The 26,695-nt window shown below is 46.0% G+C and overlaps 1 protein-coding gene across 10 annotated transcripts in view; it reads left to right on the top strand.

The window, feature by feature from the left end:
• The window catches only part of Katnip (katanin interacting protein), a 176,469-nt gene that overhangs the window by 42,671 nt on the left and 107,103 nt on the right, over positions 1 to 26,695 (top strand). For all 10 annotated transcript variants that reach the window (XM_027404700.2, XM_027404697.2, XM_027404704.2 and 7 more), the window contains 2 exons: positions 16,001 to 16,077; positions 25,802 to 25,971. In XM_027404700.2, coding sequence (XP_027260501.1) covers positions 16,016 to 16,077; positions 25,802 to 25,971 — 232 coding nt within the window. In that variant the 5' untranslated portion in view covers positions 16,001 to 16,015. The remainder of the gene's footprint in view (positions 1 to 16,000; positions 16,078 to 25,801; positions 25,972 to 26,695) is intronic.

Raw genomic sequence — 26,695 nt, 5'->3', positions numbered from 1 at the left:
TTTCTTGCATTTTTTGTTTGTTTTTTTCTTCCATTTCTTTAAGGGATTTTCTCACATTCTTTTTGAGGGCCTCTGTCATTTTCATGAAGTTGTTTTTAAGGTCATTCTCTTCTGCTTCATCTGATGTTCAGGTCTTGCTGGTGTAGAATCCCTGACTCTGGTGGTGTCATGTAAGTCTTTCTGTTGTTCGATGTGTTCTTATACTGTCGTCTTCCCATCTCTTCTTCCAGTGCATACAGGTGGGGTCTATTCCTTCTCTCTCTCTCTCTCTCTCTCTCTCTCTCTCTCTCTGTCTCTGTCTCTCTCTCTCTCTCTCTCTCCCAGAAGGAGAGGTGGCCTGGGAGAGCCCTTGGCACTCCCCTCTCTACCAGAGGGTAGAGGGGCAAGACAGGAATTGGGCCAATGCTAGCTGCTCTATATTGCCTCCAGGTCCCTCTGGGGGATTGGGTAGGCAGGAAGGGTCTCCTAACAAAAAACTTTAAAAGCTCATCTCACTCAAACCTTACCAATAGTGAACATTATACCCTTTGCCAGTCCTTATTTCTGTGTTGTAGGTAAATGCCTCCATGTGATCTTCCAGAGCACTAATTTTTTGCTCTGTCTGTATCTTCAGTCTTTTCCTTAGTCTTTAATCGCATGATTTCAATAGCTAAATTTTCTCTGTGATTTCAAATTAATTTTTTATAGGCTCTTATTGTTTGATGGATGCAATGTTTCCCTTTATCCTTCTGATCATAATAAATATAGGTATTGGGGTTTTGTTTAGTATTGGTTCTTTGTTTTGTTTATTAATTAATTAAATGGTTTCTTTTGAGGAAGGGTCTTGAAGCTCAGGATCCTTCTGCATTAGCCTTACATTATCAGAAAAACATACAGGATAGTTATGTGCCATTGATATGGCTTAAGTGTGTCATAAGGATTCTGCTTATATGGCTTTGCTTTTCTTTGATTATTTTTCCTTATTATTAAATTGGCCCCTCTTGTTCCTGTTGTTGGTTTTCCTGGCCGTTGAATGATTATAAATATGTACCTTGATTGCCTGTCTTTTCTCTGGATTCTGATTTTGTTGTTTTGTTTTTTTAATGTAATTTGCCACCAGTGATTTGGGCAAGGGATGGAATTTGCTGCCGTAATGTGACACTCATCTATTAGTTGGTCTTCTGAGCCCTCCCACCTCCTTTTCTCCAGCTATGTCTTGCCTTTCTGTGCCAGAAGTCCACTGCCATAGTTCCTGAACACTGGGCAGGTGGAAGGACCACCATCTGCCACTTCTTATGAGTTTCCCTCCAGTCTCTGACACCAATCTGGGGCCTCATCTTCCTGAAGACTGTGATGCCTCAGGGTTTGGAGCAGCAACCCAACACCCTCCCCTGTGCCCAGCTTCTTCCTGTCTGCCATCCAGTTCTCAGGATTTCTTAACATTTATAATCTGCCATTTGGCACCCTCTCATTTGCCCAGGCTGTCATGGGCTTTGGATGGTGTTGCTTGTTTGGATGTGGGTGGGGAGAGGCTGCTGTGTAGATCGGCTCCTCTGCCAGAGCTGAGCCAACCTGACCAGTTCTCAAGGTGGCTTCCTGTAGGATTTCTATCTTCTTGACCACCTTTCTCTGTCTCAGAAACCATGAAGAAGTCCAGCTGTGGAACAGTCAGTGTAGACTGTAGGGACAAAGTGTGTCTGGTTTAGATGCTATCTTGTTCCAACCTACTTAACACAGTCTCTTCATTTCTTTATGCCTCAGCTCCTCACCTGTAAAATGAGGGCAAAAGATAATAGCAGCCCCCTCATAAGCTAATGAAAGTATCTATTGAAATAGTGCATGACAAGTATTGAAATAATGCTAGAACACCTCCCCTCTCTTGTCCTGAGCAAACATTCCTCTCTTTTCCTTTCTTCTCCCTTCCTTTGTTGGCAGTGTTTCACCTTGCCTCCCAGTGCTAGGATTACAGGTATGCACTACCACACCTAGCTCAGAGCCAGTGTTCTAATACATTTATTGCTTGTGTTGTGTTAGTGGTTTTTGGAGCTATAGCATGCTGTTGGCTTTGTGCATACACATGTGTGTGCAGGTGTGTGCAGAGGTCAGGGGTTAATGATGAGTATCTTCCTCAATTGTTCGAAATCTTATTTTTTGAGATAGGGTCTCTCACTGAACCTGGAGCTCATCATTAGCTGTTTAGCTAGTGAGCTGCAGGAATCCATATGTTTTTGTGCTCCCTGTCCCAGGACTGGGCTTGCAGCCCTGCACAGCCATGCCTGGCTTTTGCATGTGTGTTAGGAATTGGAATTCAGGTCCTTATGCTGTGCAGCAGATCCTTTGTGTCTGAGCCATCTCCCCAGCCCCCATACTGTTGATTTTAAGCCCTGTCTTCTTCCCTTTGTACTTTCCTTCAGTCTTGCTTACCCTCCCAGTGCCTCTCCTTATCCAGAGCCTTCCCCTTCTCAGTGCAGTCTGTCAAACCTTCCATGGTCCATCTCTAGCCTGTCAAAATTGTCCTGAACTTAGATTCCATCATCCATTTTTTCTTTGTCTCCCATCTAGATGTCATCCTCAGGCTTTATAAACAGCCTCTAATAGCCATCGATAAAATTATGACCTGGGATGAGACCAAGGACAAAGTCCTATGACATGCCACCCTCTAGGAAGAGTAATTTAGATGGCTAGAAAAGATGATTAATTTGTCCAGTTCCTGTAATAGTATGCCCTTGTGGCTTGATTATGATAATGTTAACAGCCACATGGTGTTATTTACCATGGCTAGGCACTAAGGTAATGCTGTTACTTTTTATGGTACCTCTGCTGAGTATTGTGTTTCTCAGGACTTGGATTTAAAATAATAACAACACTATCTGGAGGTGTAGAAGAGGACTGTGTATCTCTTTGAAGAAGGGTTGCTTTTCAGAAACCATGAGCAGGGTGTGTGTGTGTGGGGGGGGGTCATGTGCAGATGGACTGCAGGCTCCCAGGACATCATCTTTTTGCAGTTCTTATTTTGATAGCTCATTCTTACTGCAGCGTTCTTCATGCTTGGTGTAAGCCAACTTACTTTCATTATCTCTCATTTTTCTCTTGAGACAAGGTCTTGCCATATAGACCTTACTGGCCTGGTACTTACTCTGTAGCCCAGATGAGCCTTAAACTTATCTAATCCTCCTGCCTCATCCTTCCAAGTGCTGGGATTATAGGAAGACTCCACTGTGACTAACTTAGCTTTCCCAGTTTCTTAGTTCATCTGGCAGAAAATTCAATGACTTCTAAATTCGTTTACCTCCTTTCATGAGAGTAGCCAGGCCTCTAATCCCAGCACCCAGGAGGCACAGGCAGGAAGACCTGGGCTACATATTGATGGAGGGAGGGAATAAAGCAAGGGGGAAGGGAAGAAGTAAAGGAGAGAAGGAGACAAGGAGGGAGGGAGGGAGAGAGAGAGAGAGAGAGAGAGAGAGAGAGAGAGAGAGAGAGAGAGAATATCAGCTCCTTCCTAGACCTTCTAATCCAAACTTCCCAGGTTATTAGTTCACTCTGTTGTCTGCTCCTGGGCCACCCACAGCCAGCAGCATGGTCACAGGTCCTGACCTGGCTTCCAGGAATCTTAGGCTGTAACCTTGTAACTGACAACAGGGTGAGTCCACAGTCCAGCTGCTTGTTTTAGTTTGACAAATGAAAGGTACTCAGGCTTCATGTGGTGTCAGGGAGGGCTGGCCTATGTCTGAGGCCTGTGACATCAGCCCCTGTTGTTTGTGTTCATTGGGAGCCATGGCCATTTCTTTCTGGAGCTTTCTGGGCACCTTGTCTTTGCTGAAGTCTCAGAACTTCCAGTTTCATGGAGGAACTAATGTAAAATTCCCATCCTAGACCATGGAGTCAGTGAGGCTAGGCTCCAGCTCATGCTCTGCCTCTCCCCTTCTGTGGCTAGAAAACAGGGAGAATAGCAATAGCTGCTTTACAGTTGGCATGATCCAGGGACCTAATGCATGCAAAGTCCTTGGCAAATCCTCCCCCCAGCACAGAGCAGTGAACCCTTTTAACCATGCAGTGGTAGAGATAGACCCCAGGTCCAGGGAAGAAAGCTTCAGCTTACAGGATAGGGACTTCAGGAAGAAGCGGCATTAGGGGGTGGAAAGAGAGATCAGGAGAACAGATTCAGCCCCAACTGCAAGCAAGAGCTCAGGAGTCACAAGCAGTCCCTGCTGAAGAGAAGGCATAGGATGAGGGTTGATGTGGCTGCTCACGTGGCCCAGGCTTTGTAGTGAAGACTGTATGCTCAACCATCCATCCATCCATCCATCTATCCATCCACCAAAGGTATTCACCGAGTGCCTACTATGTGCTAGGCACTCATGTAGGAAACAGTTATATTCTTGGAATACAGGCCTGCATGGTTGGAGGCAGACTCAGCAATAAATAAAATATGAAGAGCATCAGAAAAACAAAGTGGGGTGGAAGCAACATGGAGTGCACAAGTTGTTAGGTCAGGTCTTGAAGAAGTCCCTGTTGAAGAATGAGCTCAGGGGAAGGAAGTGATAAACCAAAGCCAATAGGGTCTCTGGGAAACAAGAGATCTGCAGAGGGAACAGCATGGGCAGGAGCAGTAGACCCAGGCGAGCCACTGTGGGGTCCCAGCAGAGAAGCTGGTGGCTGTTTGGGGGCAGCAGTGGAGGGTGCTGGGAAGGGGCTGGTGGCTATGTTGTTGGATAGGGTGTAGTTGGGAAAGGAGGACATGAGAGGAAGTATTATTTCTGGAAGTTTTGAGCAGTGAGATAAAGGGGAGAGATTTCAGGGGAATGCCAGGAGGTGGCCCAAAGCAGGATACTGGCATCTCCATCTTACCATTGCAGAGGGCACAGCAATGGTACGATGAAGGCTATCTGGAACAGAAGAGCCACTGATCCTATTTGCTTATTTATTTTGGAGAGAGAGGTTGATTTGACTTGCTATTCAAATAACATGTGAAACTAGCCTCCTTACAAATAAAAACTCACTGCCCATTGGCCTGAAGTGCAGATCTTTTCTTCCATCCTTCCCTAACCCTCCTGGAGTAACTATTGCCACTGAAACATGACACGCATTCTTCTAGACCTTTCTCAATGTGTGTGCAGAGCTGAGTGACCCACAAAATATGTGTAGCATTTGTGGTGGTTTGGGTTTTGTGTTTGGCATAGACAGTGTCCCTCTGAAAACACTGTTTTATAGTGTGTGGTGGAAGTTGTGATTTGTCTTCACTGCCTGAACTCTACACTTCAAACCTTTCCTAGGTGGCTTTTGGCTCATATTTTGAACCTGTTATAAAGGTTAAGATATGTGCTGAGTTTTTAAAAAGGCAACTTTCATCTAAAAACAAAACTAGGCATGGTGGCTCATAACTGTAATTTCAGCACTTGAGAAGCTGAAGCAGAAGCTATCCTGGGCTACATAGTGAGTTCTAGGACAACCTGGCCATAGAGTAAAACCCTGTCTCAAAAATCAAACAAACAAAGAGTACTAATGGGGACAGTTATGTTGCACACTGGTTAGCTGTCCCCACTGGAGGACATCAGGGTGTTTTTACCTAGCCTGTGGTACTTTTTCCTAGGGTACCTATGAGTCTTTTTCAGTTGGGCTCTGGGGAATAGAAAGGCTCAGTAGATCAGGCAATATAGGATTTTGTTTTTCTATTTCAGTGGATTCTACCTCTTTGTTCCTTGAGTGCCTGTGTGAGCTGCCAAGGCTACGTACAGCAGAGGACTCGGAGCTGATTGAGAGCAGACTCTTAGAAAGAACCTTGTTTCTTCCTTCTATAAGGAGTGAGCAGGAGGCCCAGAGGCCATGATGGTGGTGGGCTGCTCCCACCCTTAAGCATATGCTCCTTGCAGAATAAACACTACCCTGGGGGTCCAGACAGACCCTGAGCCCTTCCTTTTCCTCTGAAAGCAGAGCTAGCTGTCTGTGAGCCTGCCTTCTTTCCTGCCAGCTTCTGCCATTCCTAGACTGCCTCTCCAGCTTGAAGCTACCCCTTTGATAACACGCCAGTAGCAACATTATAAAAGCACTATTTTGGTTAGAGCAGGCCAACTACCCTGTCACTGGTTCCCTTATTCCCCGCTGCTGTTCCACATCCTGCCTTCTGTTCCAACCTGATACCATGCTATGCTTGCCACTGTGACAACAACACTTTCAAGGGTTGGTGCATAGCCTCAGGCTGTGATTGTCACTCGCCAGGCTGCCTGATTTGAAGGTGTGATGGCAGTCCCTCTTTGGGAGGCAGACCCAATCCTACCCCAGCTGTTTTCCCTGAGATAGTCTGCCCAGCCACTTCCTGCACAAAAAGGAAAGTTGGCATCTTAAAGAACTTTTGTCGGTTGAGGAGATGACTGTGGAGAAAATGCAAATTTGAGGACCAGAGTTTGAATCTCCACACATGTAAAAGTCAGGCATGATGGTGTGCTTCTGCAATCCCAGTGCCAAGGGTGCAGAGACAGGAGGGTCCCAGGGACTTGCTTGCTAGTCGGTCTAGCTGAAATGGGGAGCTTCATGTTCAGTGAGAGACCCTCTTTCAAAATGAAGGTAGATGCATACCTTAAACACCACCACTCATTGAGGCAAAGGCAGGCAGGCAGATCTCTGTAAGTTCAAGTCCAGCCTGATCTATATAGAGAGCTCCAGGCCAGCTAAGGTTACATAGTGATGCCCTATCTAAAAACAAAACAAAAACCTAAGGTGGAGAATGATTCTTCTGCATTTAAGATCCTATCTTTGAAGACGACTGTCATTTTTGGAGACTCTCCCAGTTCCTTCCTTCCCTCCTATAACACCAGTTCCAGGGAATCTAACATCTCTGACTTCTTCCAGTACCTGCATTCACATGTACATACCCACCCAGGGACACACACACACACACACACACACACACACACACACACACACACACATTAAAACCAATAACAAAACCACCAGCCATCCCTCCTCTATGTGCATGTCCAGCTTCTTCCTGTCAGCTTGCTGCCATTTTAAACCAGGCTTCACAGCCCATAGTCCTAACTTCCTATAAGCCTGGACCCTCAGATATCAAATGTAGATCCAGGAACTGGGGCTTTGTAATACACACCTCCATGGCAACCATATTGCAGACTAAAAATTGTAGACCATGGCCTGAAGAATTAACTGCATTTTGGAGACTTATGAGTGGACATTTGAATTTGAGTCATTGTGGGAAATCCTGGCTAAATCAGGATTAACCATGAAATGCACTGGAGGGTGGCCTTTGATGTAGTGTATCTTGGGCTGCCCTAGGAGCCCAAGGTCAAGGAGGAATCCCAAAATATTTTAGGCCCCCAAGTTTGATAACATTTCTGTTCCTAGGCCTTGGTCAGAAGAGTTCCTCCAGGACTCTAACAGATCTCTGTGAGTTCGAGGCCAGCGTGGTCTACAGAGCAAGTTCCAGGACAGGCGTTAAAACAATACAGAGAAACCCTGTTGTTAAGACCCTCCCCTGCACACATACCAACTAACCTGTTCAGTTACAGCTGTCACCAACAGGAAGCTCCTGGGATTCCCCAGCATAGTCACATCTCCTTTCCAAGTAACTTATAACATCAGCTCACATTGATGCATGCATTGGTGTGTATATATTGGAAGTAGATTGCCTATCTTCCCTGACAGACAACCAGTTCCATAAAGGAAATTCCTAGTTCTGCAGGAAGGTTGGAGGGTAAAGAGGAGAAGGAATGACCTGCCATGTTTATGCACTTGGATCAGTATTACCTCATATGAAAACTGGTGCTGTCTTTTTTTAGTATTTTTGTGCTTTTAAGGCTCAAACCCAGTGCTTCCCACATGGTAAGCTGTTGCTCTACCACTAAATCACTTTTCTAGTCCTTCTTAGTTTGTTTTGAGATGGGATCTTGCTACATTGCCCAGGCTGAACTCAAACTCATAATACCCCTGCCTCAGCCTCCAGAGTAGCTGGAACTTAGGCACCAATGTGATTAGTTTTGAGCATAAATCAAGTTTGGGTCCCCCAGGTCCTGGTGCTTTCCTTTAGATGTGAGCGAGATACTGGCACCCTCCATTGGTGGACCACAGGCTTCAAGCATGTTTCCATGTCAGAGGGCCGTCCTTGTGATCCAATAGTGTGCTCTGACCATGTTCCATTGCTGCTCCAAGATGGACCCCAGGATCTCTTCACATGTGCCTTCATGTGCCCTGCTCTTCCTGCATCCCACCCAGCCACCATAGGCAATGCCAGGCTCTCCACTCTGCTTGCTGCTGCATGGCACAGACACTTCTCTTCTGTCACCTACCACATTGCATGGGAGCAGTTGTTCCTGTTTCTACACCATAGTTCTCTGAAGACAGGGATTTTTATCTTCCTCTCTTTCCTCTTCCTCCTCCTCCTTCCTTTCTACAGATACTCTGTCAGTTCCTTGTATGTGCCAGGAACCAGCAGCCTACACTGAGAGAGAGAGCGCTGAGCCTGTGGGTACCATTTTTGCCCTTGGACTTGGGCATCCATTAGGTGAGACCACAGGAGAATGAACAGATATTTATAGTGAGAACCACCAGCCTGGGAGGATGGGGGTGGGTGGGTCATAAGACTGGGGTCATAGGGAACAGCCTAGAAGAGCTGCTCATCAAGCAAGCTCACACTCTGTGGAGGGCGTTCTAGGTAGGGGAGGTAGCAAGGGCATCAGTCTGGACAATAGAGAGCAAACTTCCTTGAAAAATGGCCAGAAGGATTATGGCTTATGGGATGTAGTGGGAAGATGGAAATGAGCCCCATGGAGAGAGCTGGCAGCACGTGACTGGCATTTATCTCTGTCTCCAGCCTGTAGCCTGAGCCTGGTTCCAGGAGAAGCACAGGGAACAGTGCTAGGGTTAATAGGAATGTCCTCCCCCATTTCTCCCTGTTTTTGAGGTCTGGTGGTGGCCTCCGGGGTGACACCAGCTCAAACATCCTTGTCTGCTGGGTTAGAAGTGATTAGGGTTGTCTTCTCATAGAGTCCCTGACCCGGAGAAGTGTTGGGGTGCCAGTCAGGCAGGTGGAGACTAAGACTGGAGACTAGAGAAGGACATTGCCATCTTGGTCATCTTTTTTTCCTCATCAGGTCCAGGGACAGTTCCAGCAGGACTACGATGCTCTAGCAGGTGACCTATAAAAGCTTTATTCAGTGAGTCTCACTGTAATACCAGTGCAGGGATGCAAAAGTAGTACTCCTTCTTGGCAGTCAAAGGCTGTGTACAGTGCAAGGCTGAGCCCCCTCTCTCCCTCTAGAGCACTGCTGGGAATTTTGGTCTCAACTGCAGGAACTTACTAACTCAGGACTAGGTGCCAATATGTCCAGTCTGTCAATCCCTTGAACAGCTTTCTGGCCACCTCAGCTTAAGGTCCTGGACTTCCTTGTGAACCGCATGGAGGCCTGAGTTTGGCCCTGTCTGGTCTGGCCACCTGCTGGCCACCTACCCTACTTGCTGCCTCACTGGCCCCTGTCATATTCCTGTCTCACAGCATTTGCAGGTCCCACCACCTTTTCCAAATACCTTCAAGGTCAACTTCATGGCTTATGGGTCAGCACCAAAGAGGCCTTCCTTCTAAAAAAAAAAAAATACTTTAAAATTTTTATTTCTATTTTATAATGTGTGTCTGTATGAGGGGCTTGTGCACACAAGTGCAGTGCCCTTCAGGGCCAGAAGAGGGCACAGGAATCCCCTGGGGCTGGATGGAGTTACAGGTAGTTGTGAATTGCCTAATATGGATGCAAAGAACTGAACTTGGGTGCTCTGGAAGAGAGTATGCCCTTTTAACCACTGAGCCACCTTTCCAGCCTCCAAACAGGCCTTCTTGAGCTTCTGGCAGAAACAACCCTCCCTGCCTGCCAGCACTCCTGCTCACTGTCTCCTCTCACTGATCTGTGAGCCCCCAACCCTGCTGTTCTATCCCAACACCTTAGATTCACACCAGACCAAACTAGGTTCTTGTGGACTATTGAAGAATGCATGGATTTGTGAATGGGAGTTAGCTCCACCCTGCATGGGGCGCAGGGCGTTGGTGTGTGAGTGGGATGTCTTGCCTAGAAGGTCCTGTTTAAGCAGGTCTGTATTTATACCTACAGTTGCCTTCTGTTTATGGGGCACTTATATTTTCTACTTACAGCTCTGACAGAAGATTCCTTTTAAAGTAAACCCACTGAAGGTTTTTAAAACCTCTGCCTTTGCCAGACTAGAAGGTAATTTATAATCCATGTGGCAATTTTACAAGAGAACTTTTCTGAGAATAAAACAAAATGTGATTTTTTTTTTCTATTAGATGTGGGTTGAAAATGATTCCTCAGATGGCTATGGGGAATTTTTTTTTTCATAAAAAAATACAGTATCCTGAGGCATGGAGTCTAGAAAGAAAACCCAAATTCCAGATCTGCGTGGAGACTGTAACCCCTGACCCAAGTATGAAATCTCCAGGTCTGGTTATCAGGTAGTAGTGGTGCATAGCTGGGAGGCAATGGCATGCAGCCTGAGATAGTCAAATACCTTACTTGCCTTGAGGAGTCTGCCTCAGGGCAGGAGAATCCATGTTTGCTTTTTGTTGTTTTGTTTCATGCCACCTCTAGGGGGCAGTCTCAGCTGCTGCTTTACTTTTTCATTGTTAGGCTTCTGTTTGGGATACAGGGGTATTAGATGTAGAGGAGTTTTGAGGATAAGAGCCTGGCCAATGGGTTAGTAATGTGGTTGAAACATAGGCTTAGAGTTTTGACATCATGTAATATGCAGGGAGAACTCAGCACCCAATACTAGAAGATGAAAGAATCTCCAGGGAAACAGAGAAGTTGGACCTGGGTAGGTTTTGAAGGAAGAATAGGAGTTGCATACTATAAGATGCATGTAGTCATCCTTATCGTGAGCATAGGGGCATTAAGAACATTTATTATAGCTGGGTGGTGGTAGTGCATGCCTTTAATCCCAACATTTGGGAGGTAGAGGCAGGTGGATCTCTGAGTTTGAGGCCAGTCTGGTCTATAGAGCAAGTTTCAGGACAACCAGGGCTACGCAGAGAAACCATCTCCAGAAACAAAACAAACAAAACAAAACAAAACAGAAGGACATTTATCATAAACCTCAGTGTATGGCTTAGTACCAGTGTGGTTGCTTAGCATGTATGAGGCCCTAGGCTTGGTTACCAGCATCACCAAAAAACCAAAGCAAAGTAAACTGAACCAAAAAGCATTCATTAAAGTATTGCTTAATCCTTTACTGAATGCATCTCTGAACCCTCCAACATGGCACAGGCTTTGGAAAACCATTAGTTCTTCTGCCATACTGTTTAGAACTCAGGTCTAAGTTATATTCACACAGTCCAAACTGGCTTGAGTAAAGAAAAGAGTATAGCTGGGCATGGTGGCACATGCCTGGAATAACAGCAGTCAGAGGCAGAGGTAAGAGGATTGCAAATTCAAGGACAGTGTGGGTCACAGAGAAAGTTCTGTCATGGGCTATAGAGCAAGATCCCATCTCACAAAAAGAAAAGGAGGGAGAGATGAAAGGATAGAAGAGAGATAGGGGAAGAAGAGAAAAAGGGAGAGAAAGAGGGAAGGAGGGGGAAAAAGGGAGGGAAGAAGAGAAGGATGTCATGTTCTGTCTTTTATTAATAAAAATGAAAGCTACCCAAAGTGGTAGAGCTGCAGTGTTGCCAATGAGGCTAGGAGGCAGCATATTCCAAGTTCTGTACATCACGTCCAGGACTGCTCTGGTTTCAAGAAGCCACTGGTATGTGGGAACTTATCCCCATGGATAGAGGGCACCTACTGTATGCCATTGTTTCAGCCTGACAGATTAGAGGGGATGCGAGAGAAGGAGTGGGGCTTTGAAGATTCCTTAAGAACTAGGGCCTGGCCACACCCTCTGAGGCCCTTCTGGTCCCCTTTGCCGCTGCATTTGTACATCATATAATGATTATGTGTCTCCCTTTCCGGCTCCAGGTGCCTTCAGAGCCAGTACAGGTTGTGGACTCTTCCCTGAAGAGTCCCTTGTGTATCACTTGTGTGGATGTTCCCAGAAGCCCCTGCAGGGATCTGACTGGTGTATGGCTGTTGAATGGCTGCAGTGCAATACCCCTGTGGCACACGGGCAAGGGGTACCATTCACATGGTTCATATGGTACATGCTGTGAATGGAGCCTGTGCCATGTAGCCGCTGTGTGGCAAGTCATTATCAGTGTATCCACAGGCTGGGTTTCCATTAAACCTTGGTTATGGAGCTGGCAAAATGGCTTAGTGGGTAAAAAGCTCTTGCCTCACAAGCCTGGAGACCTGAGTTCAACCCTCAAAGCCCATGTAAAGGTAGATGGAGAGAATCAACTATATAGTTGTCCTTTGGCCTCAATGCATGTGCTGTGGCATGTATGGCCTACATACACACACACACACACACACACACACACCATGCACACAAACACAATAATAAATTTAAACCCCTAAAGTGTATGTAGGGTGCCATCCCCATAGCAAGCAGCCAGCAAATGTTGGTGGGAAATAGAGAGATAAACTTGACCCTTTCTAGGAATTTCATTCAATTGTTGCTGGCTTATGTATTCACCCCTTCACTTTATAAATAAGGAAATAAGAAGTATGCATCTAACTTGTCTGCCTTCTGTTTCTCTAACAGAATACCTGAGACTGGGTAACTTATAAAGAAAAGGAGCTTTTGTGGCTCTGGGTCCTGAAGGCTAGGATGTCCAGGACATAGCAGCAACTTCAGGCAAGGAGCACCATAACATGATGGAAGGTGGAAGGGCGAGCAAGTGAGCTTGTGGAGTTAGAATCAAATAGATGGGCCCTCCTGGTTCTGTAACAGTCCAGTCTCACAACAGTGACCCCATCTCAAAGGAACTCATTCACTGCTCCCTTTACTAGCCCATTGCTTGAGTGATGCTAATCACTAATCCTTCCACAAGATGGAGCTCTTGTGGACTATACACTTCATAAGCCTATCCCCTCACTACCATTGCTGTGGGAAGCAAATTCCAGTAAAAGTTTGGAAGGGACAGACCACATTGGAACCATAGCAAACTCTGTTCTGGAGACAGTATTGTGCTTTGGAGCCAGGCCTGGACTCCAAGGCCCAGGCTCAGAGACAGTCAGACTTGCAGACCAGGGTCTGCTGAATGGTTTGGGAGAAAGCTGAGCAACTAGAGGGTCTTGCTTGTTCCAGTATGACAGGGCCTCCGGGCCCTCCCAAATAAGAGCCACCCTGTTGCCACAATCCCCAGGTGACCAGCATTTGAGAAGCAGGGTCTGGAAGAAGGGAAGTTGGCTGGGTGACCTTGGTCTATGTCTCTTGTGTGGCATCTGCCTCATGGCAGAAGAGAACAGATACATTCTGGAAAGGGTTTGTCTGAGGTAAAAGCCCTTGTATCCTGAAATACATTAATATCTCTTTGAAGTCTGGATTTTTTTCTAAAATTGTCACGGAATGTTTCATTCAATACTGTAATGTATCAACAATCTCTTTAAATATTTAAAAATGGTTACATAAATTGCTATAGAGTCAGTGGTGTTTTGGAATATGTGTGATACAAATTTCCTTGTCTCTTAAATAGGGTGGTAATAATTACTGCAAGAATGGCTATAGAGACCAAAAGAGAGGCTGACTGTAGTAATTTCTCCCCAGAGTCAGGATGCTACAAGGCTTTCTCTCAGTGCAGAGGTCTCTCCTGTGCTTTGCTGCATGCTGAGAGGAGCCAGGCTCAGTCCCAGGGACATGAGGAACCTCTTGAGGCAGTTTAGGAAGCCAGAGAGATCTTCCAGTTTTTAAATTTTCTTCTAATTTCATAATACTGCCCTTTGTACTATTGCTCACTGGCTGGGCAGCCAGGTTAACTAGAGTGAGACTCAAGTGACACTTGGGTTTGAGACCCTGGAAACATGACTTGGCAATAGAGTTTCTGCCTAGTGTAGGGTCTGCTAGTTTAAATGTAGTCCATGGGGATCAACTGGGAGCTGGTTAGGGTTGCCCACAGGGCCTCCCCTCCGTCCTGAGAGAATCTCACAGTCCCAAGATGACGGGTGTACACACCAGCACTTGAGAGTCAGAAAGCTGGGAGAAATAAGGCTTTCTGGATAAAAGGAAAACTGTGGGTGACAGGGGAAGGGATGAGCGGATGGCAACAATCTGGGGTTTGCAGGACATGGAGAAAGGAAGATTAGCCCATTAGCACTGGTCTGAGAGTGGCTGTCAGTGTTTTCTATCCCAAGGGCCCCATTGCTTGGTAACTGGGGACAAGTGAAGATGGAGAGGGAAGCAAACAGTTGTTTAACATCCACAGCTGAAGGTGAAGGAGGAAGGCTGGGTAGAGAAGGCCTAGGCAGAGAGCTGTATAGGAAGGAGTCCTCAGCCTGTGGATGCCAAGGAAGAGCCAAGGGAGGACAGAGAGGAAGCAGTGAGTGCCCCTGCCTGGGAATCCAGGAAACATGGAAGCAGGAGAGAGTGTACAGGTGCTCCTCTACTTACCCAGTGTTACATCCCAACAAGCATGCTGTAAGCTGGAAATACCTTAAGTTGGAAAATGCACAAAAGAGCCTGGACTATGAAGTGATTTTCAAGTCCCCCAAACCCACATATGCATACACATACATACATACATACATACATACATACATACATACATACATACATACATTTATTTGCTTGGGCTTTCTCTAGACAACCTTCCTCTTTTGCCCTCAGTTATGGATGCTAAGCATCTGTCTGCCACCTCTCTCTCTCTCTCTCTCTCTTTCTCTCTCTCTCTCTCTCTCTCTCTCTCTCTCTCTCTCTCCATATATATATATATATATATATATATATATTGCTATTTGTATGTATAGCATACATTAATAATCCCTCCACAATATTGTAATAAATCGCCTAAGCCAAGCAAGGTGGCACACACCTGTAATCCCACTACTTAGGAGGCTGAGGCAAGAGAATCACAAGTTCAAAGTCAGCTGAGGCTTTATTTTGAGGCAAATACACAAAAACACAAAACCAAACGATTGGATTGTAGTAGACTGAGTTCCAATAGGTTATATGGCACAATGCTTAAAAGCCATTTGGACTAAGAGGACAGAATGTTGTATGAAGCTTCAAGGCAACACATGAACTGACAAATGAATTGTCCAGATACTCCATTGGGCATGGGTTGGTCCAGGGACTCAGAGTGAGTGTTAGGAATCTGTTTCTCTCCATCACTTGACTCTGCTGTCTTTGCCACTGTTACTCTCAGGCTTTCTCAGACAGACCTGAGCCCCCAAAGGAAAGAACATCTCTTTCCTTGTCATATTGGCAAAGTCCCAAGGTGACCTGTCTTGTTCCCCGCAAACTGTGACTCCCTGCGGCCAAACAAAACACATGGTTATTGTGCATCCAAGCCAAGGCAGTGTGACAGGGGGCCCAAAAGAACTGCCACAGGCACCTAAGGGAGCCACTGATTAAAAGACATAGCTGAGAGGCTCCCAGAAGGCAACACTGGGCCCTGTTGCCAGAGAAAGATCTGTAGCAACCATGTTTCTGATTATTGGTGATTTCTCTTACAGTGAGAGGAAAATTTGAGGTCCCTTTTCACCAGTTTGGGGTGATCTGGTGATGACTGAAATGGCTGAGTAGTGTGTGTTGAGGAAACACCTTAGGTGCCAAGTTTGATTTTTGTTTTACTTTGTTTTATTTTTTAGACAGCATCTCATTATGTAGCTCTGGGTGTTCTGGAAGATGCCAAATCTTGTCAGAGTCCTGGACTTCATAGGGCATGTTGGGAGGGTGGTGAAGGAGGCTGGGGAACCAACCCTCTTTCACAGATTGGTAAAGCTGTATGTACTTGGAGCCCATTGGGCTCCCACACAATCCCTGGAGCTCTGGGTCGCCAGAGTGATGCACCAAGGGGAGCTGGGCTTTTGTCAAGGTCGGCCTCCCAGCTCAGCTGGCCTCCTGCAGGCTCTGTACAGCACCCAGCTTCAGTCCCTGCATTTCCCTCTCACACTGCTCTGTTTCTTCCTTTCAGGGTTATACTAAGGACATGGTGACAGACTTTGATGAGAAACATGATGAGTATTTAATATTGCTTCAACAGAGAAACCGGTAAGAGCAAGCCGCCTGACGGCAGCCCTTGTTATTAACCAAATAAAAATTGATTTCGATTTATTAATAGCACACAGGACACAGGAATGGGGTACAGAGTCCCCCTCCATGTGGAGGCTGAGATTATTACCTACACTTGCAGCTCCACACCTTCCCTCAGCCCCCACCCCACATCCAGTGCTTCAGTTGCATCTTTGGATTGACCCATAGCAAACCTCTTATCTCATGGTTGAGAGGTGGGGGCAGAGGTGTAACAGACCCTGCAAGTCACATGGAAATGGTAATCTGCATCTCGTGGGCATCAACGTGCCCTGGAAAGCTGAGTTTGTGGAAAGGTAAAGTCAGTTTACTTTGTGTCTGAAGTTGCTTAGGTGTCATCTAAAGTTAGGGTGGGCATCCTTGCAGCTCACACCACTACAATGTGTAGTGGTCAAGGTCATAGCAAGGTCAAGGTGTGATCCAAAGGCCTCTGTTCCTTTGCCAGGTCAGGCAAGTTCATTTTTGGTTCATTGTGGTTTGTATTCAGACCTGAATCTTCCTATGAGCTGGATATGCCAACTTAGAGCTTAGGAGTTGCCCGGTGCTAAGGAGCTGGGATGGGGGATACCTGTAACTTTCCTGTCCACACTGTGTAGCACTGCCATGCATGTTTGTAGAAACACGGGTGGAGGAGGGGCAGAGAGCCTCCATGTTGGCAGAGAAACTGGGGGTTTTAGATTTGTATTTTATAGTACTGGTAATGAATTCAAGTCAAACCACAAGCCAAACAGAATTCTGAAGAACCACTACCAGGCATGAGAAGACCCAGAAAAGGTAGGAATTTGAATTATGGGAGGGTCTGTGTTATTGGAGTAGACTTGTCTTTCAGGTAAATGTTTCAAAAGGTTGTCAGCTCAAATCCTGTTCAACCCTTGTCTGGATGTCTGGATACCTGTTGGTTTTGGGAGCCCTGGTGATAGTGTGTGTGGGGGGTGGGTATATGGGATAACCTCATGCATTATCATGTAGCATCTCTATCCATTATAGAATTTCATTAAGATCCCTGTCTCTGGGCTGAGGATGTGGCTTAGTTAGTAGAATCCGTGCCTAGCACATATGAAACGTTGGGTTCAGTCTCCAGCACTGTATAAATCTGGGTGTGGTGCTGTAGCCTTAACACTTGGGAGGTAGAGGCAGAATGATCTGATGCTCAAAGTCATCCTTGGCTACATAGTGAGTTCAGGGCCATCCTGGGGTACAAAGACTGTGACAAGACTCACTCTCATTTCCAGATACACCCAGTGAGTTGGCAGTGTCAGAAGTGCTAAGTGGTGCCCCCTGTGCCCAACCACTTAGCAGAACTTTCCCAGCCTCCCACGGGCAGGCAGCTCAAGTGAGAACAGCAGATAGCTCCTGCTGATTAGACCCCCATGGGTGTTTATCCTGACATTTATGCCAGGGGGTTTGATGTTTTTATTCAGTCTCTGGCAGGCTGGATGTTGCCACTGAGCACCTGGGTGACGGTTTAATCATCTCAGGCGCTCATCTGGGGAGAGAGTTTCTTAGCTCCTTATGAGCAGATTGTTTCTCACTAATGGGGGATCAATAAGTGCTATCACAGAGGTGCCGGCTGGCAGCATAGATGGGAATTTCACAGATGAGGTCGCAGCATGGTGACAATTAAAGTATATTGCAATTGAGTTGCTGTAAATGGGGTGGGGTGGGTATCACTGGATGCAGGAAATGAGAAGAAGTTGGAAAGGAAACCCCCACCAGGGACTTGTGAAGAAGGGAGTGTTTTGACTAGTGGTCAGGCTGGCTTCAAGGCAACTTTTATAAAGTACCAGCCACATGCTAGGTGTCATAGCCCAACAGCTTATCTGCAAGCCAACCCAACAGGCAGATGGAGCGATTGCACCCATTTGACAGACACAAAGTGGTCCCAGTGTAGTGAGCAGTGAAGTGGTGGGACTGGATTACACTTTAATTACAGGTTTTTTGTTTTGACATTTTCATAATGATCAAAAGTGGAGAAACCTGCCAGGGCTGCCAGTGGCCCCAACTATACTAAGAAAGGACTTGGTGGGACAAAGTTGTGGGTTACTTGGAGGCCTACTTGTGTGCCAAGCATGATGGTAGAGGCTGAGGACTGACTTGGCCCTCGGGAGTGAATCCCAGGCTACTTAGCTGGGTGCTGAGCCCCTTAAAGGTGGTACTATCAGCAGAGATCTGCACAGGATATATCTGCTCCTAGGATGCTTGTTGACATGAGCTTTGTATTTGGGAGTGCTTTCCAATCACCTAGGAAAGGAACTATTGTATGAAAAAGACAGACTGTGTTAATGTTTTCATTTTGTTTTGGTAGTTTTAATTTTAAAATTATCTATTTGTGGGAGGCATATACATCGTAAGGAAAATGTGGAAGTCAAAACATATGGAAAGCTCTCCTTTTACTTGTGGCTTTGAAGACTTGAACTTAGGTCTTCAGTTTGGCAGCAAGCACCTTTGCCAGTTGAGCCATCTTACCAGCCCCAGTTATTGGATAGCAGCTAATTAGTTTGGTTTTAAAGGAAAAAAAAAAAACAAACCAGGCTTAAATGGGGTTATTAACTAGGAAAGTACTGACTTATGGAGTAAAATACTCAATCATGGTGACTGGGGCACTGCTGAGTAGCAGTTCACTCACCTAGCATGCACACGGCCCCTGGGTTCCACCACCACCATGGCACTTGACTTCAGGCAGAGCTAGTTCCAGGTGCTTAACTTATGTCATCAGAATCCATCCTGCTTGAATCTCCTCCTGGGGCAGCGGGTCCATCTCCCTTGAGACCATGTTCTCCTGGATGTTTTCCTCAACCACCGTTCTCAAGGACCAAATGGCACAGTTGCCAGACTCATGGATCTGGTGAAAATGCACATCCCCCTTCCACTCCCCACACTGCAGCCCCTTTACTGCCAGCTCTATCGACATGAGCCTCATCTTCCCAGTCAGTTCTCATCGCTCAGCCCTTTGATCATGACGCTTGATGGTGCTCAGCTCTGCTCAGGTGTGATTACATCGCCAGTGAGACTGAGTGGCCAGAATCACTAAGAAGGTGCTAGCACAAGGCAAAGCTGCCATATCTCTTGAGCCTCCTCCCTGGCCCTCCCAGCTCGGCCTGCAGCACAGGACAAGTCTCCCCTTCTGGTACAATCATATGACTTCAGGCTCATCTTGCCACCACCAGGGAGCTCATCCAGGGAGAGGGTTGGGCTATAGGCAACTCACCTGTCTCCTTCCTCTGCCCAGCAGCTCTCCTCACCTTCCAAATACAGATTCTGAGAGTTCCTTCAGGAACAGTACCTCTCCCTCTTCATTTCATGTGGCTTGGATGGGAGTAACTCCATAATCCAGTTTCTGGAGTGGTCAAGAGCTGGAGCACCCCACCAGTGCAAGACTGAGTAGTAGGTGGTTGGGGGTGGGGTGGAAAGGGAGTCCAAGCCAGGCCCTACTCTTCCCCAAAGTAGACTGTAGGTGGGGTTTGCCATGACAGGGCAGCAGTGCGCAGGCTCAGCTGTGGATAGTTTGGGACCCTACACTCTGGACAGCTTTATGCAAAATAGCTCTCCATTTTAAGAAAGCATCTTTCTGTGGTGCCACCTGAATGTCACTGCATTCATTTGCAGCAGGGGAGTTTCTTTACCCATTCTTTTCACAGTCTGAGTAATTATCTCCTAATTTATTAGTTTCATATATCCACATTCTCATAAATCATCCTGCTTAAGTAGGGGCCCACATGGGCTGTGGGACAATGTTTTAACCATGATGCTGACACCCAGAGCAGTCTCTGGAGGGAAGTTGGGGCATGCTCTTCACCTGTCAGGTCAGTTTCCTGGCCTGCTGACTCCTCCTAGCACTCTTGAGCTCTGTGCTCCCAGGAGTGTGCTGATCCCTGCTTGTAGCTCATCACTTAGAGACTTGTATTTTCCTTCTGTTCTATGTTGTTGCCCAACAATCAGGCACATTGCAGGCTTCCAAGGCTGGCAAGAGATAAGCAGTCTGTAATCAGTGTTCCTGCCATCTTTGTTGAAAAGATGGATATGTCAGCTGCCGAAAAAACAGCTGAAAAGTAAACAAAGAAGGCACCCATAATGCCACCACCTTCCTCCATGACTGATGTCATTTTTATATTTATCATCTACTCAAGGCCCACAAACCCAGTTTTTTTTTCCTTCTAATTTTTGCACTCACTATATACATACTGTTCTGTTTTGGTTAACTTTTAGTATGCAATGTAATTGATTTCATCATGGCATCTTTATACAAAGATACCCCTCCCTCCCATTTACCATTTTGTGTGAGTGTATGTTTGTATATATGTGCACATGTGTGTGTACATATGGAAGCCAGAGGTCAACCTCAGGTGTCATTCCCTAGGGGCTGTCCACCTTGGTCTGGGGCTATGGTATTGGTATGTCAAGTGTATACCACCACACCTGGCTTCTTTTTAGATCTGGGTTCTTGAGCTCAGGCCCTTATGCTTGATGGGAGAGCATTTCACTGCATGCCACCCACCCCGACCTTTGAGGAGACCACAAGTATGTTCCTGGGGGTCTTTCCTGTGACTGGTGCAGCATAATGTCCCAACCTCCACTCCCAGCATCAGGTGCTAGCTTGTGTTCAGGATTTGTTGGTCTCATACTAACCTTTTTCATGCCCAGAGTTAATGCTTGGGAATGGCTGGAATGTGCTTTCTGGGAAGAGATCAAACATGCAGCCTTGTCTGTGTTAGGGGCTGTAAGTTGTCAGCAGTGTCTGATTTTTCCAGTTGCCATACTGTCTCACAGGCTCCAGAAGTGACATGTCTGTTTTAGAGATGACTTTGGAGTTAAAGTACCCCAAGTTTGCATCTCAGCCCTGCCACATAGCAACTAGGTGACCTTGGGATGGTTACTTACCCTCTCTGTGTCTCATTTTCCTTATCTATGGAGTGGGGTAATTAAGTAATCATGAAGATTAATGTCTTTCTCAGTTGGTGTTTGTTCCTGTGTTCTGTGTCTGTGATTGGCAGCTCACTGGAACATGTTTCTCAGCATTCCTTCGCAATTGTCACCACTCTCAGATCTACAAGGGCAGCAAAGTGTCTTAGTTGCTTGACAATCTTTGTTAGGTTTGGTCTTCTCATTGTCTTTCCTATCTGGCTATTGAGGGACATTAAGCACTTTGGTTTGCAGTTCTGTGGTTTTCTTGGTGTTTTTGCTGTTTCAGATTGCTCCAGATTTTTTTTTTTTTTTTTTTGTGTGTGTGTGTGTGTGTGTGTGTGTGTGTGTGTGTGTGTTCGCACCCATGTATGTGTGTGGAGTCTAGAGGATAACCTCTGCTTTTGTTCATTGGGTACCATCCACTTTGTTTTTGAGACAAAGCCCCTTTCTACCCTGGAGGATGCTGATTGGCTAGACCGGCTAGGCAATGAGCCCCTGCAGAGGCTTGTCCCCTCCTCCTCAGCACTGGATTACCATGCCTGGCTCTGTTGCTCTGTCTTTTGAGACAAGATTTCACTATGTTGTGGCTTGGCTGGCCTGGAATTCACAGGCATGCCTCTGCCCCTGAGTACTGGGATTAAAGGCCTGTGCCAGAGTCTGGGGATCAAACTTAGGTCTTCATGCTTGGAAGGCAAGCACTGTACCAGCTGACCCATCCCCAACCAGGTGTCTTTACTTTTATTGTTAGTTTCTTTTTGAGGCAGGGCCTCATATTTTAGCCGAGGCTGGCCTCAACCTCATTACAACCCTCCTGCTCCCAGTGAGGGTATTACAGGCACAATCACCATGTCTGCTAGGAAGATATCTTTAAACATGAACACAAGGAGATGATTGACTGTGGCCCGAGCTGGCAGGAACCTTATCCTTTTCTCTGCTAGGAGCTAAGGGTCAGCACAGGGTAGTTCTTTATTTATGGTGGCTTCCAGGAGCATGACCTGAATCTACTGTCTATGTTGAGAGTCCAGTTTGTCGTACAGTGCCCACCAATATGTGATGGTTATTATTACTCCAACCTATCAGTGTAGCCTAAGGCAGATTCTTAGGACAAGGGCAGAAAGCAGCCTCATTCTTTGCCAAAATATCACAAGAATGGTCTCTAGTTCAATTGCTAATATTGTTTTGTTAGACCCCCGGAAAATTCAGGTATCCGGGATCCCAGGCCACGACCGAGGTCACCCCAATCACCAGGCAGATTCGAGAGCTTGCTGCAAACTGCATGAGGCTTTATTGTAATTTAACGAGCTAACCCCATGTTAGCTCGGGTCTTTTGTCCACCCACCATGGTGGTTGGCTACAAAAGACAGTTTGAACTGGCTGCCAAGAGATCTTGTAGGGCAGTATAAGGGGAGTGTCTAGGGGTATGCACAGGCTCACGATTGGTGTGCCTCCAGGCTTGGAGGGCTTGCCCTGTGTTGATTGGTCAACTGGTTGTTATGGCCCATAGGCCCTCCCAGGGTGGTTGCTATGCTCTGTGCGTCATTGCTGTGCGCTTATCCGTAAAGTACACCCAGGGTCGTAAAGCATAGCGACACCAGCTAACTTCTGATTGGTTCCTTGTCACGAGGCAGGCACCTAACCTCTAGTGACTAAGACAAGGTCATAGCGAGCATGTGTTACTGTCATGGCTGCCTAAATGGGGGGGCTGGTTCCTTCAGTTTGCCTCTGAAACTTTGTTAAGTTGGGGGCTGAGGAGATGGATCAACAGTTACGAACACTGGCTGGTCATCCAGAAGATCTGGGTTCAATTCCTGGCACCCCTGTAGAGGCTCAAAGCCCTCTGTAACTCCAGTTTTAGGGGACCCTACACTCTCTTCTGACATACATATAGGCAAAATACCCATACACATAAAATAATCATTTAAAAATTTTACCAACTTGCTAGGTACTTAATCACTAAAGGGGAAGCCTGTTTGTTGACTTGAGACTCGAATTACCATGATGTATAAAGATGTTTGTAAAGACTGAGAATCTGGCTCTGGAGTAGCTAACAAAGACACTGTACACCGTGACAATGTCATGTCAGCAATGAGTTACGGACTGTCATAGTTACATTTAAGTTGATGTGATAAAACCATGACCAAGGCAACTTATAAAAGAAAGCATTTAATTGTGTTTACAGTTTTAGAGGGACAAGAGTCCATGATCTTCATGGCAGGGAGCATGATAGCAGGCAGGTAGGCATGGTACTGGAGTGGCAGCTGAGAGCTAACATCCTGGTCTACAAACATGAAACAGAGAAGCACACTAGGAATGGTAGGAATCTTTTGAAACACAAAAGCCCATCCTCAGTGACACACCTCCTTCAATAAGGCCACACCTCCCAATCCTTCTCAAACACTCTACTAACTGGGGACCAAGTATTCAAACATGCAAGCCTATGGGGGCTTGGAGGTCATTCTTATTCAAACCACCACATTCCATTCCTTGGTCCCCATAGCCTCATAAACATATCACATTGTCAAATGTATTTAGTTCAGTTTCAAAAGTCCCCATAGTCTTTCACAGTATAAACACAGTTTAGAAGTCCAAAAAGTCATCAGGCAGTGGTGGCACACACCTTTAATCCCAGCACTCAGGCAGGAGGATCTCTTTGAGTCTGAGGCCAGCATGGTCTACAAATCGATTTCCGGTACAACCAGGGTTGTAAAACAGTGAAACACTGTCTTGAAAACAAAATAACAACAAAAGTCAGGTACACCTTAATTTCTAGCTCTCAGGAGGCAGAGGCAGGCAGATCCCAGAAGCCAGCCTGATCTACATAGTGAGTTCCAGGACAGTCAGGGATGCACAGAGAAACCCTGTTCGGAAAAACACAAAGCAAAACAAGTCCAAAAAGTCTCTTTTAAGACTCAAGGCAATTTGTTAATTCTAACCCCTTATAAAATCAAAAAGCAGGTTATATGCTTCCTACACACAAATGGCACAGAATATACATTATGATTCCAAAAAAGAGGAATAGAGGCATAGTGAGGAAATACTGGACCAAAGCAAGGCTGAAATCAAAAGCAAGGCTGAAATCCAGGAAGGAACTCTAAATCCTGTAACTCCACATATGATGTCAGAGGGCTTAGATGGCATCACCCTTCCAGCTTTGCTGACTGAAACACACTTCTTTCTTTGAACTGGTTCCACTGTGTTCAGCTTCCCCTGGTAGACATCCCAACAGCTCTGGCATCTTCACCATTCTGGGATCTCCAAAGCAATCAGGCTTCATTTTCATAGCTTCACACAGTGGCCTTTCTGGGTCTCTATTCAGGGACTCCCCTGCCTCATGCATTGTCTTGGCAGCTCTCTTTAAACACAGAGGAAGAGATCACAACATCTTTTCTCTGGTATCTTCATGACTCTAAAGCTAGAACCATGTGGTTGACACCACCAAATTCTGCTGCCTGCTTGGGATGGATCCTGGCACCTCCTTAAATCACATTTGTATAAGCTTTCCTTTGTGGAGGAAATCCCTTGGACCTTTTCCTTTTAGAAATTGCAAGGTTAACTAGGTGGGGTCCTGCCCTCAGGAAGCACTTCCTGTATTCCATTTTCCACCAATCCTCTCCTCATCTACTTCAGCAAATGCCTTGACTCCCACATTAAATTTCTTGGGGCTCTTTTACTCTCAAACTATACATTTTGTATCTCTCTCTCTCTCTCTCTCTCTCTTTTCTGAGACAGGGTTTCTCTGTAGGTTTGGAGCCTGTCCTGGAACTCTCTTTGAAGACCAGGCTGGCCTCGAACTCACAGAGATTCACCTACCTCTGCCTCCCGAGTGCTGGGATTAAAGGCATGTGCCACCACCGCCCAGCATCATTTTGTATTTCTTTTTTGCCCTGCTTGCTCTTTTTCATTGCTGCATAAGAGTGATCACTAGTAACCATGTGACAGAATCAAAATCAAGCTGTCTTGAAATCTCCTCTGACAACAAAATTAGTCCAAAATTTTTTCAGTGTAGCCTCAGGCAGATTCTTAGGACAAGGGCAGAAAGCCGCCTCATTCTTTGCCAAGAATGGCCTCTAGTTCAATTGCTAATGCTGTTCCCCTCTGAAACTGAACTGAGCCCACACAGCACTAGTGTCTTCCAAGCTTCTACTAGAACAGCCCATTAAACTCTGCTTACAAATGTTCAACTGCTTTCCTACTTTGAAGTTCCCAAATCGTCTACATTTGTCAAAACAAACAAACAAACAACAACAACAACAAAAAACCCAGCATGATCAGGCCTTTCACAGCAATAACCCATTCCCAGATACCAGCTTCGGTTTTAATTACTTTTTTAACACTGTAGTAAAACACCATGAACAAGGCAATTCATGAAAGAAAGTGTTTAATTTAGAGTTTCAAAGCTGTAAGAATCCTTTTGCCAGCATGGTGGGGAGCATGGCAGCAGGCAGGTGGACACTGCACTGGAGCAGCAGCTGAGAGCTCACATCCTGACCCACATACATGAAGCAGAGAAGTAGCACACTGGGTATGTTGGGAGTCTTTTGAAACTTTATAGTCTGCCCCTAGCTACACACTTCTTCCAACAAGGCCATGCTCCCTAATCCTTCCCAAACTGTTCTACCAATTGAGGCATAAGTATCCAAACATAGGAGCATATGGGGGCCATTCTCATTCAAAGCATCACAGAGACATTGTCATCACATTGCCAAAGTAGTTCACTGCTTGCTTTGGGGACATGGAGGTCAGACAATGCAGGGATCCAGGCAGGCAATATTTTTTTTTCCAGGCTGTTAAAGCATTTGAAAGCCAAGGATCCCCTGCAGCTGAGACTGGAGCACTTGGAGCAAGGTTTCTCTGTCTATGTCAATGGGGCCAATTCAGAGCCGAAGACCTCCCCACGAAAAACTGTGCATGCAGACTTTTCCAGAAGTGCCTCACAAGCCGAGGGGTCACAAGGTGAGTGCATACTTTCCCAGGCCAGGCAGCAGTGTTTTTAGTTGAAAATTAAGGGATGGGATGTAGTTCAATGTTAGAGCACCGGCCTGGCATAAACAAAACACTGCAAAAGAGAATTAATTAAAGGGACAAGTTAGAGACTTTGGGAACATCCTATTTGTGTGAGCTCACCAGCAAATGCATTAACTGTATCCACCTGTCCAGAAAGACAGCCCAAAAGCAAATGAGATAAACACTATTGAAGGTGCTAGGGATGGAGCCTAGGACCTTACATGTGCTCAGCAACTACTCCAAGCTTAAATCCCTTTTTACTCCTTTTCATACTAGATGTGGCCTCCACATCCAATACCAAAGGCAGCTAGAGCAAGAAATTTCTAGTTTTTATGTTACCTAAGGGCTATTTTAAGTAATACCTAATATGCACATATTAGCTTTAATACCTAACACCTATGAAATTCAACTCCACTGTTCATTTTTACATTTAGTTAATCCATCCCCTTCATGCATTAAAGGGATTTCATGTGTCCTCCAAGAGCCTGTGAGTGTGATGGAAAAGTTACCCACCTAGTCTACCCTGTGGGCAAACTGGAAAATGATTTGGTATTGAATGAATAGAATGGTTGAACAGATGGGACGAGGCTTCAGGTTGGCTGTGTTACTCTGAGGAATCTACTCGATCTTTCTGTATTATTATAATTCATTGCTTTAGAGGTATGGGAAGCTT

Source organism: Cricetulus griseus, chromosome 3 (assembly GCF_003668045.3).
Source record: "Cricetulus griseus strain 17A/GY chromosome 3, alternate assembly CriGri-PICRH-1.0, whole genome shotgun sequence".
Classification (NCBI taxonomy): Eukaryota; Metazoa; Chordata; class Mammalia; order Rodentia; family Cricetidae; genus Cricetulus; species Cricetulus griseus.
The sequence above is the reverse complement of the archived record's forward strand: the minus strand, read 5'-3'. Positions and strand labels throughout refer to the sequence as shown.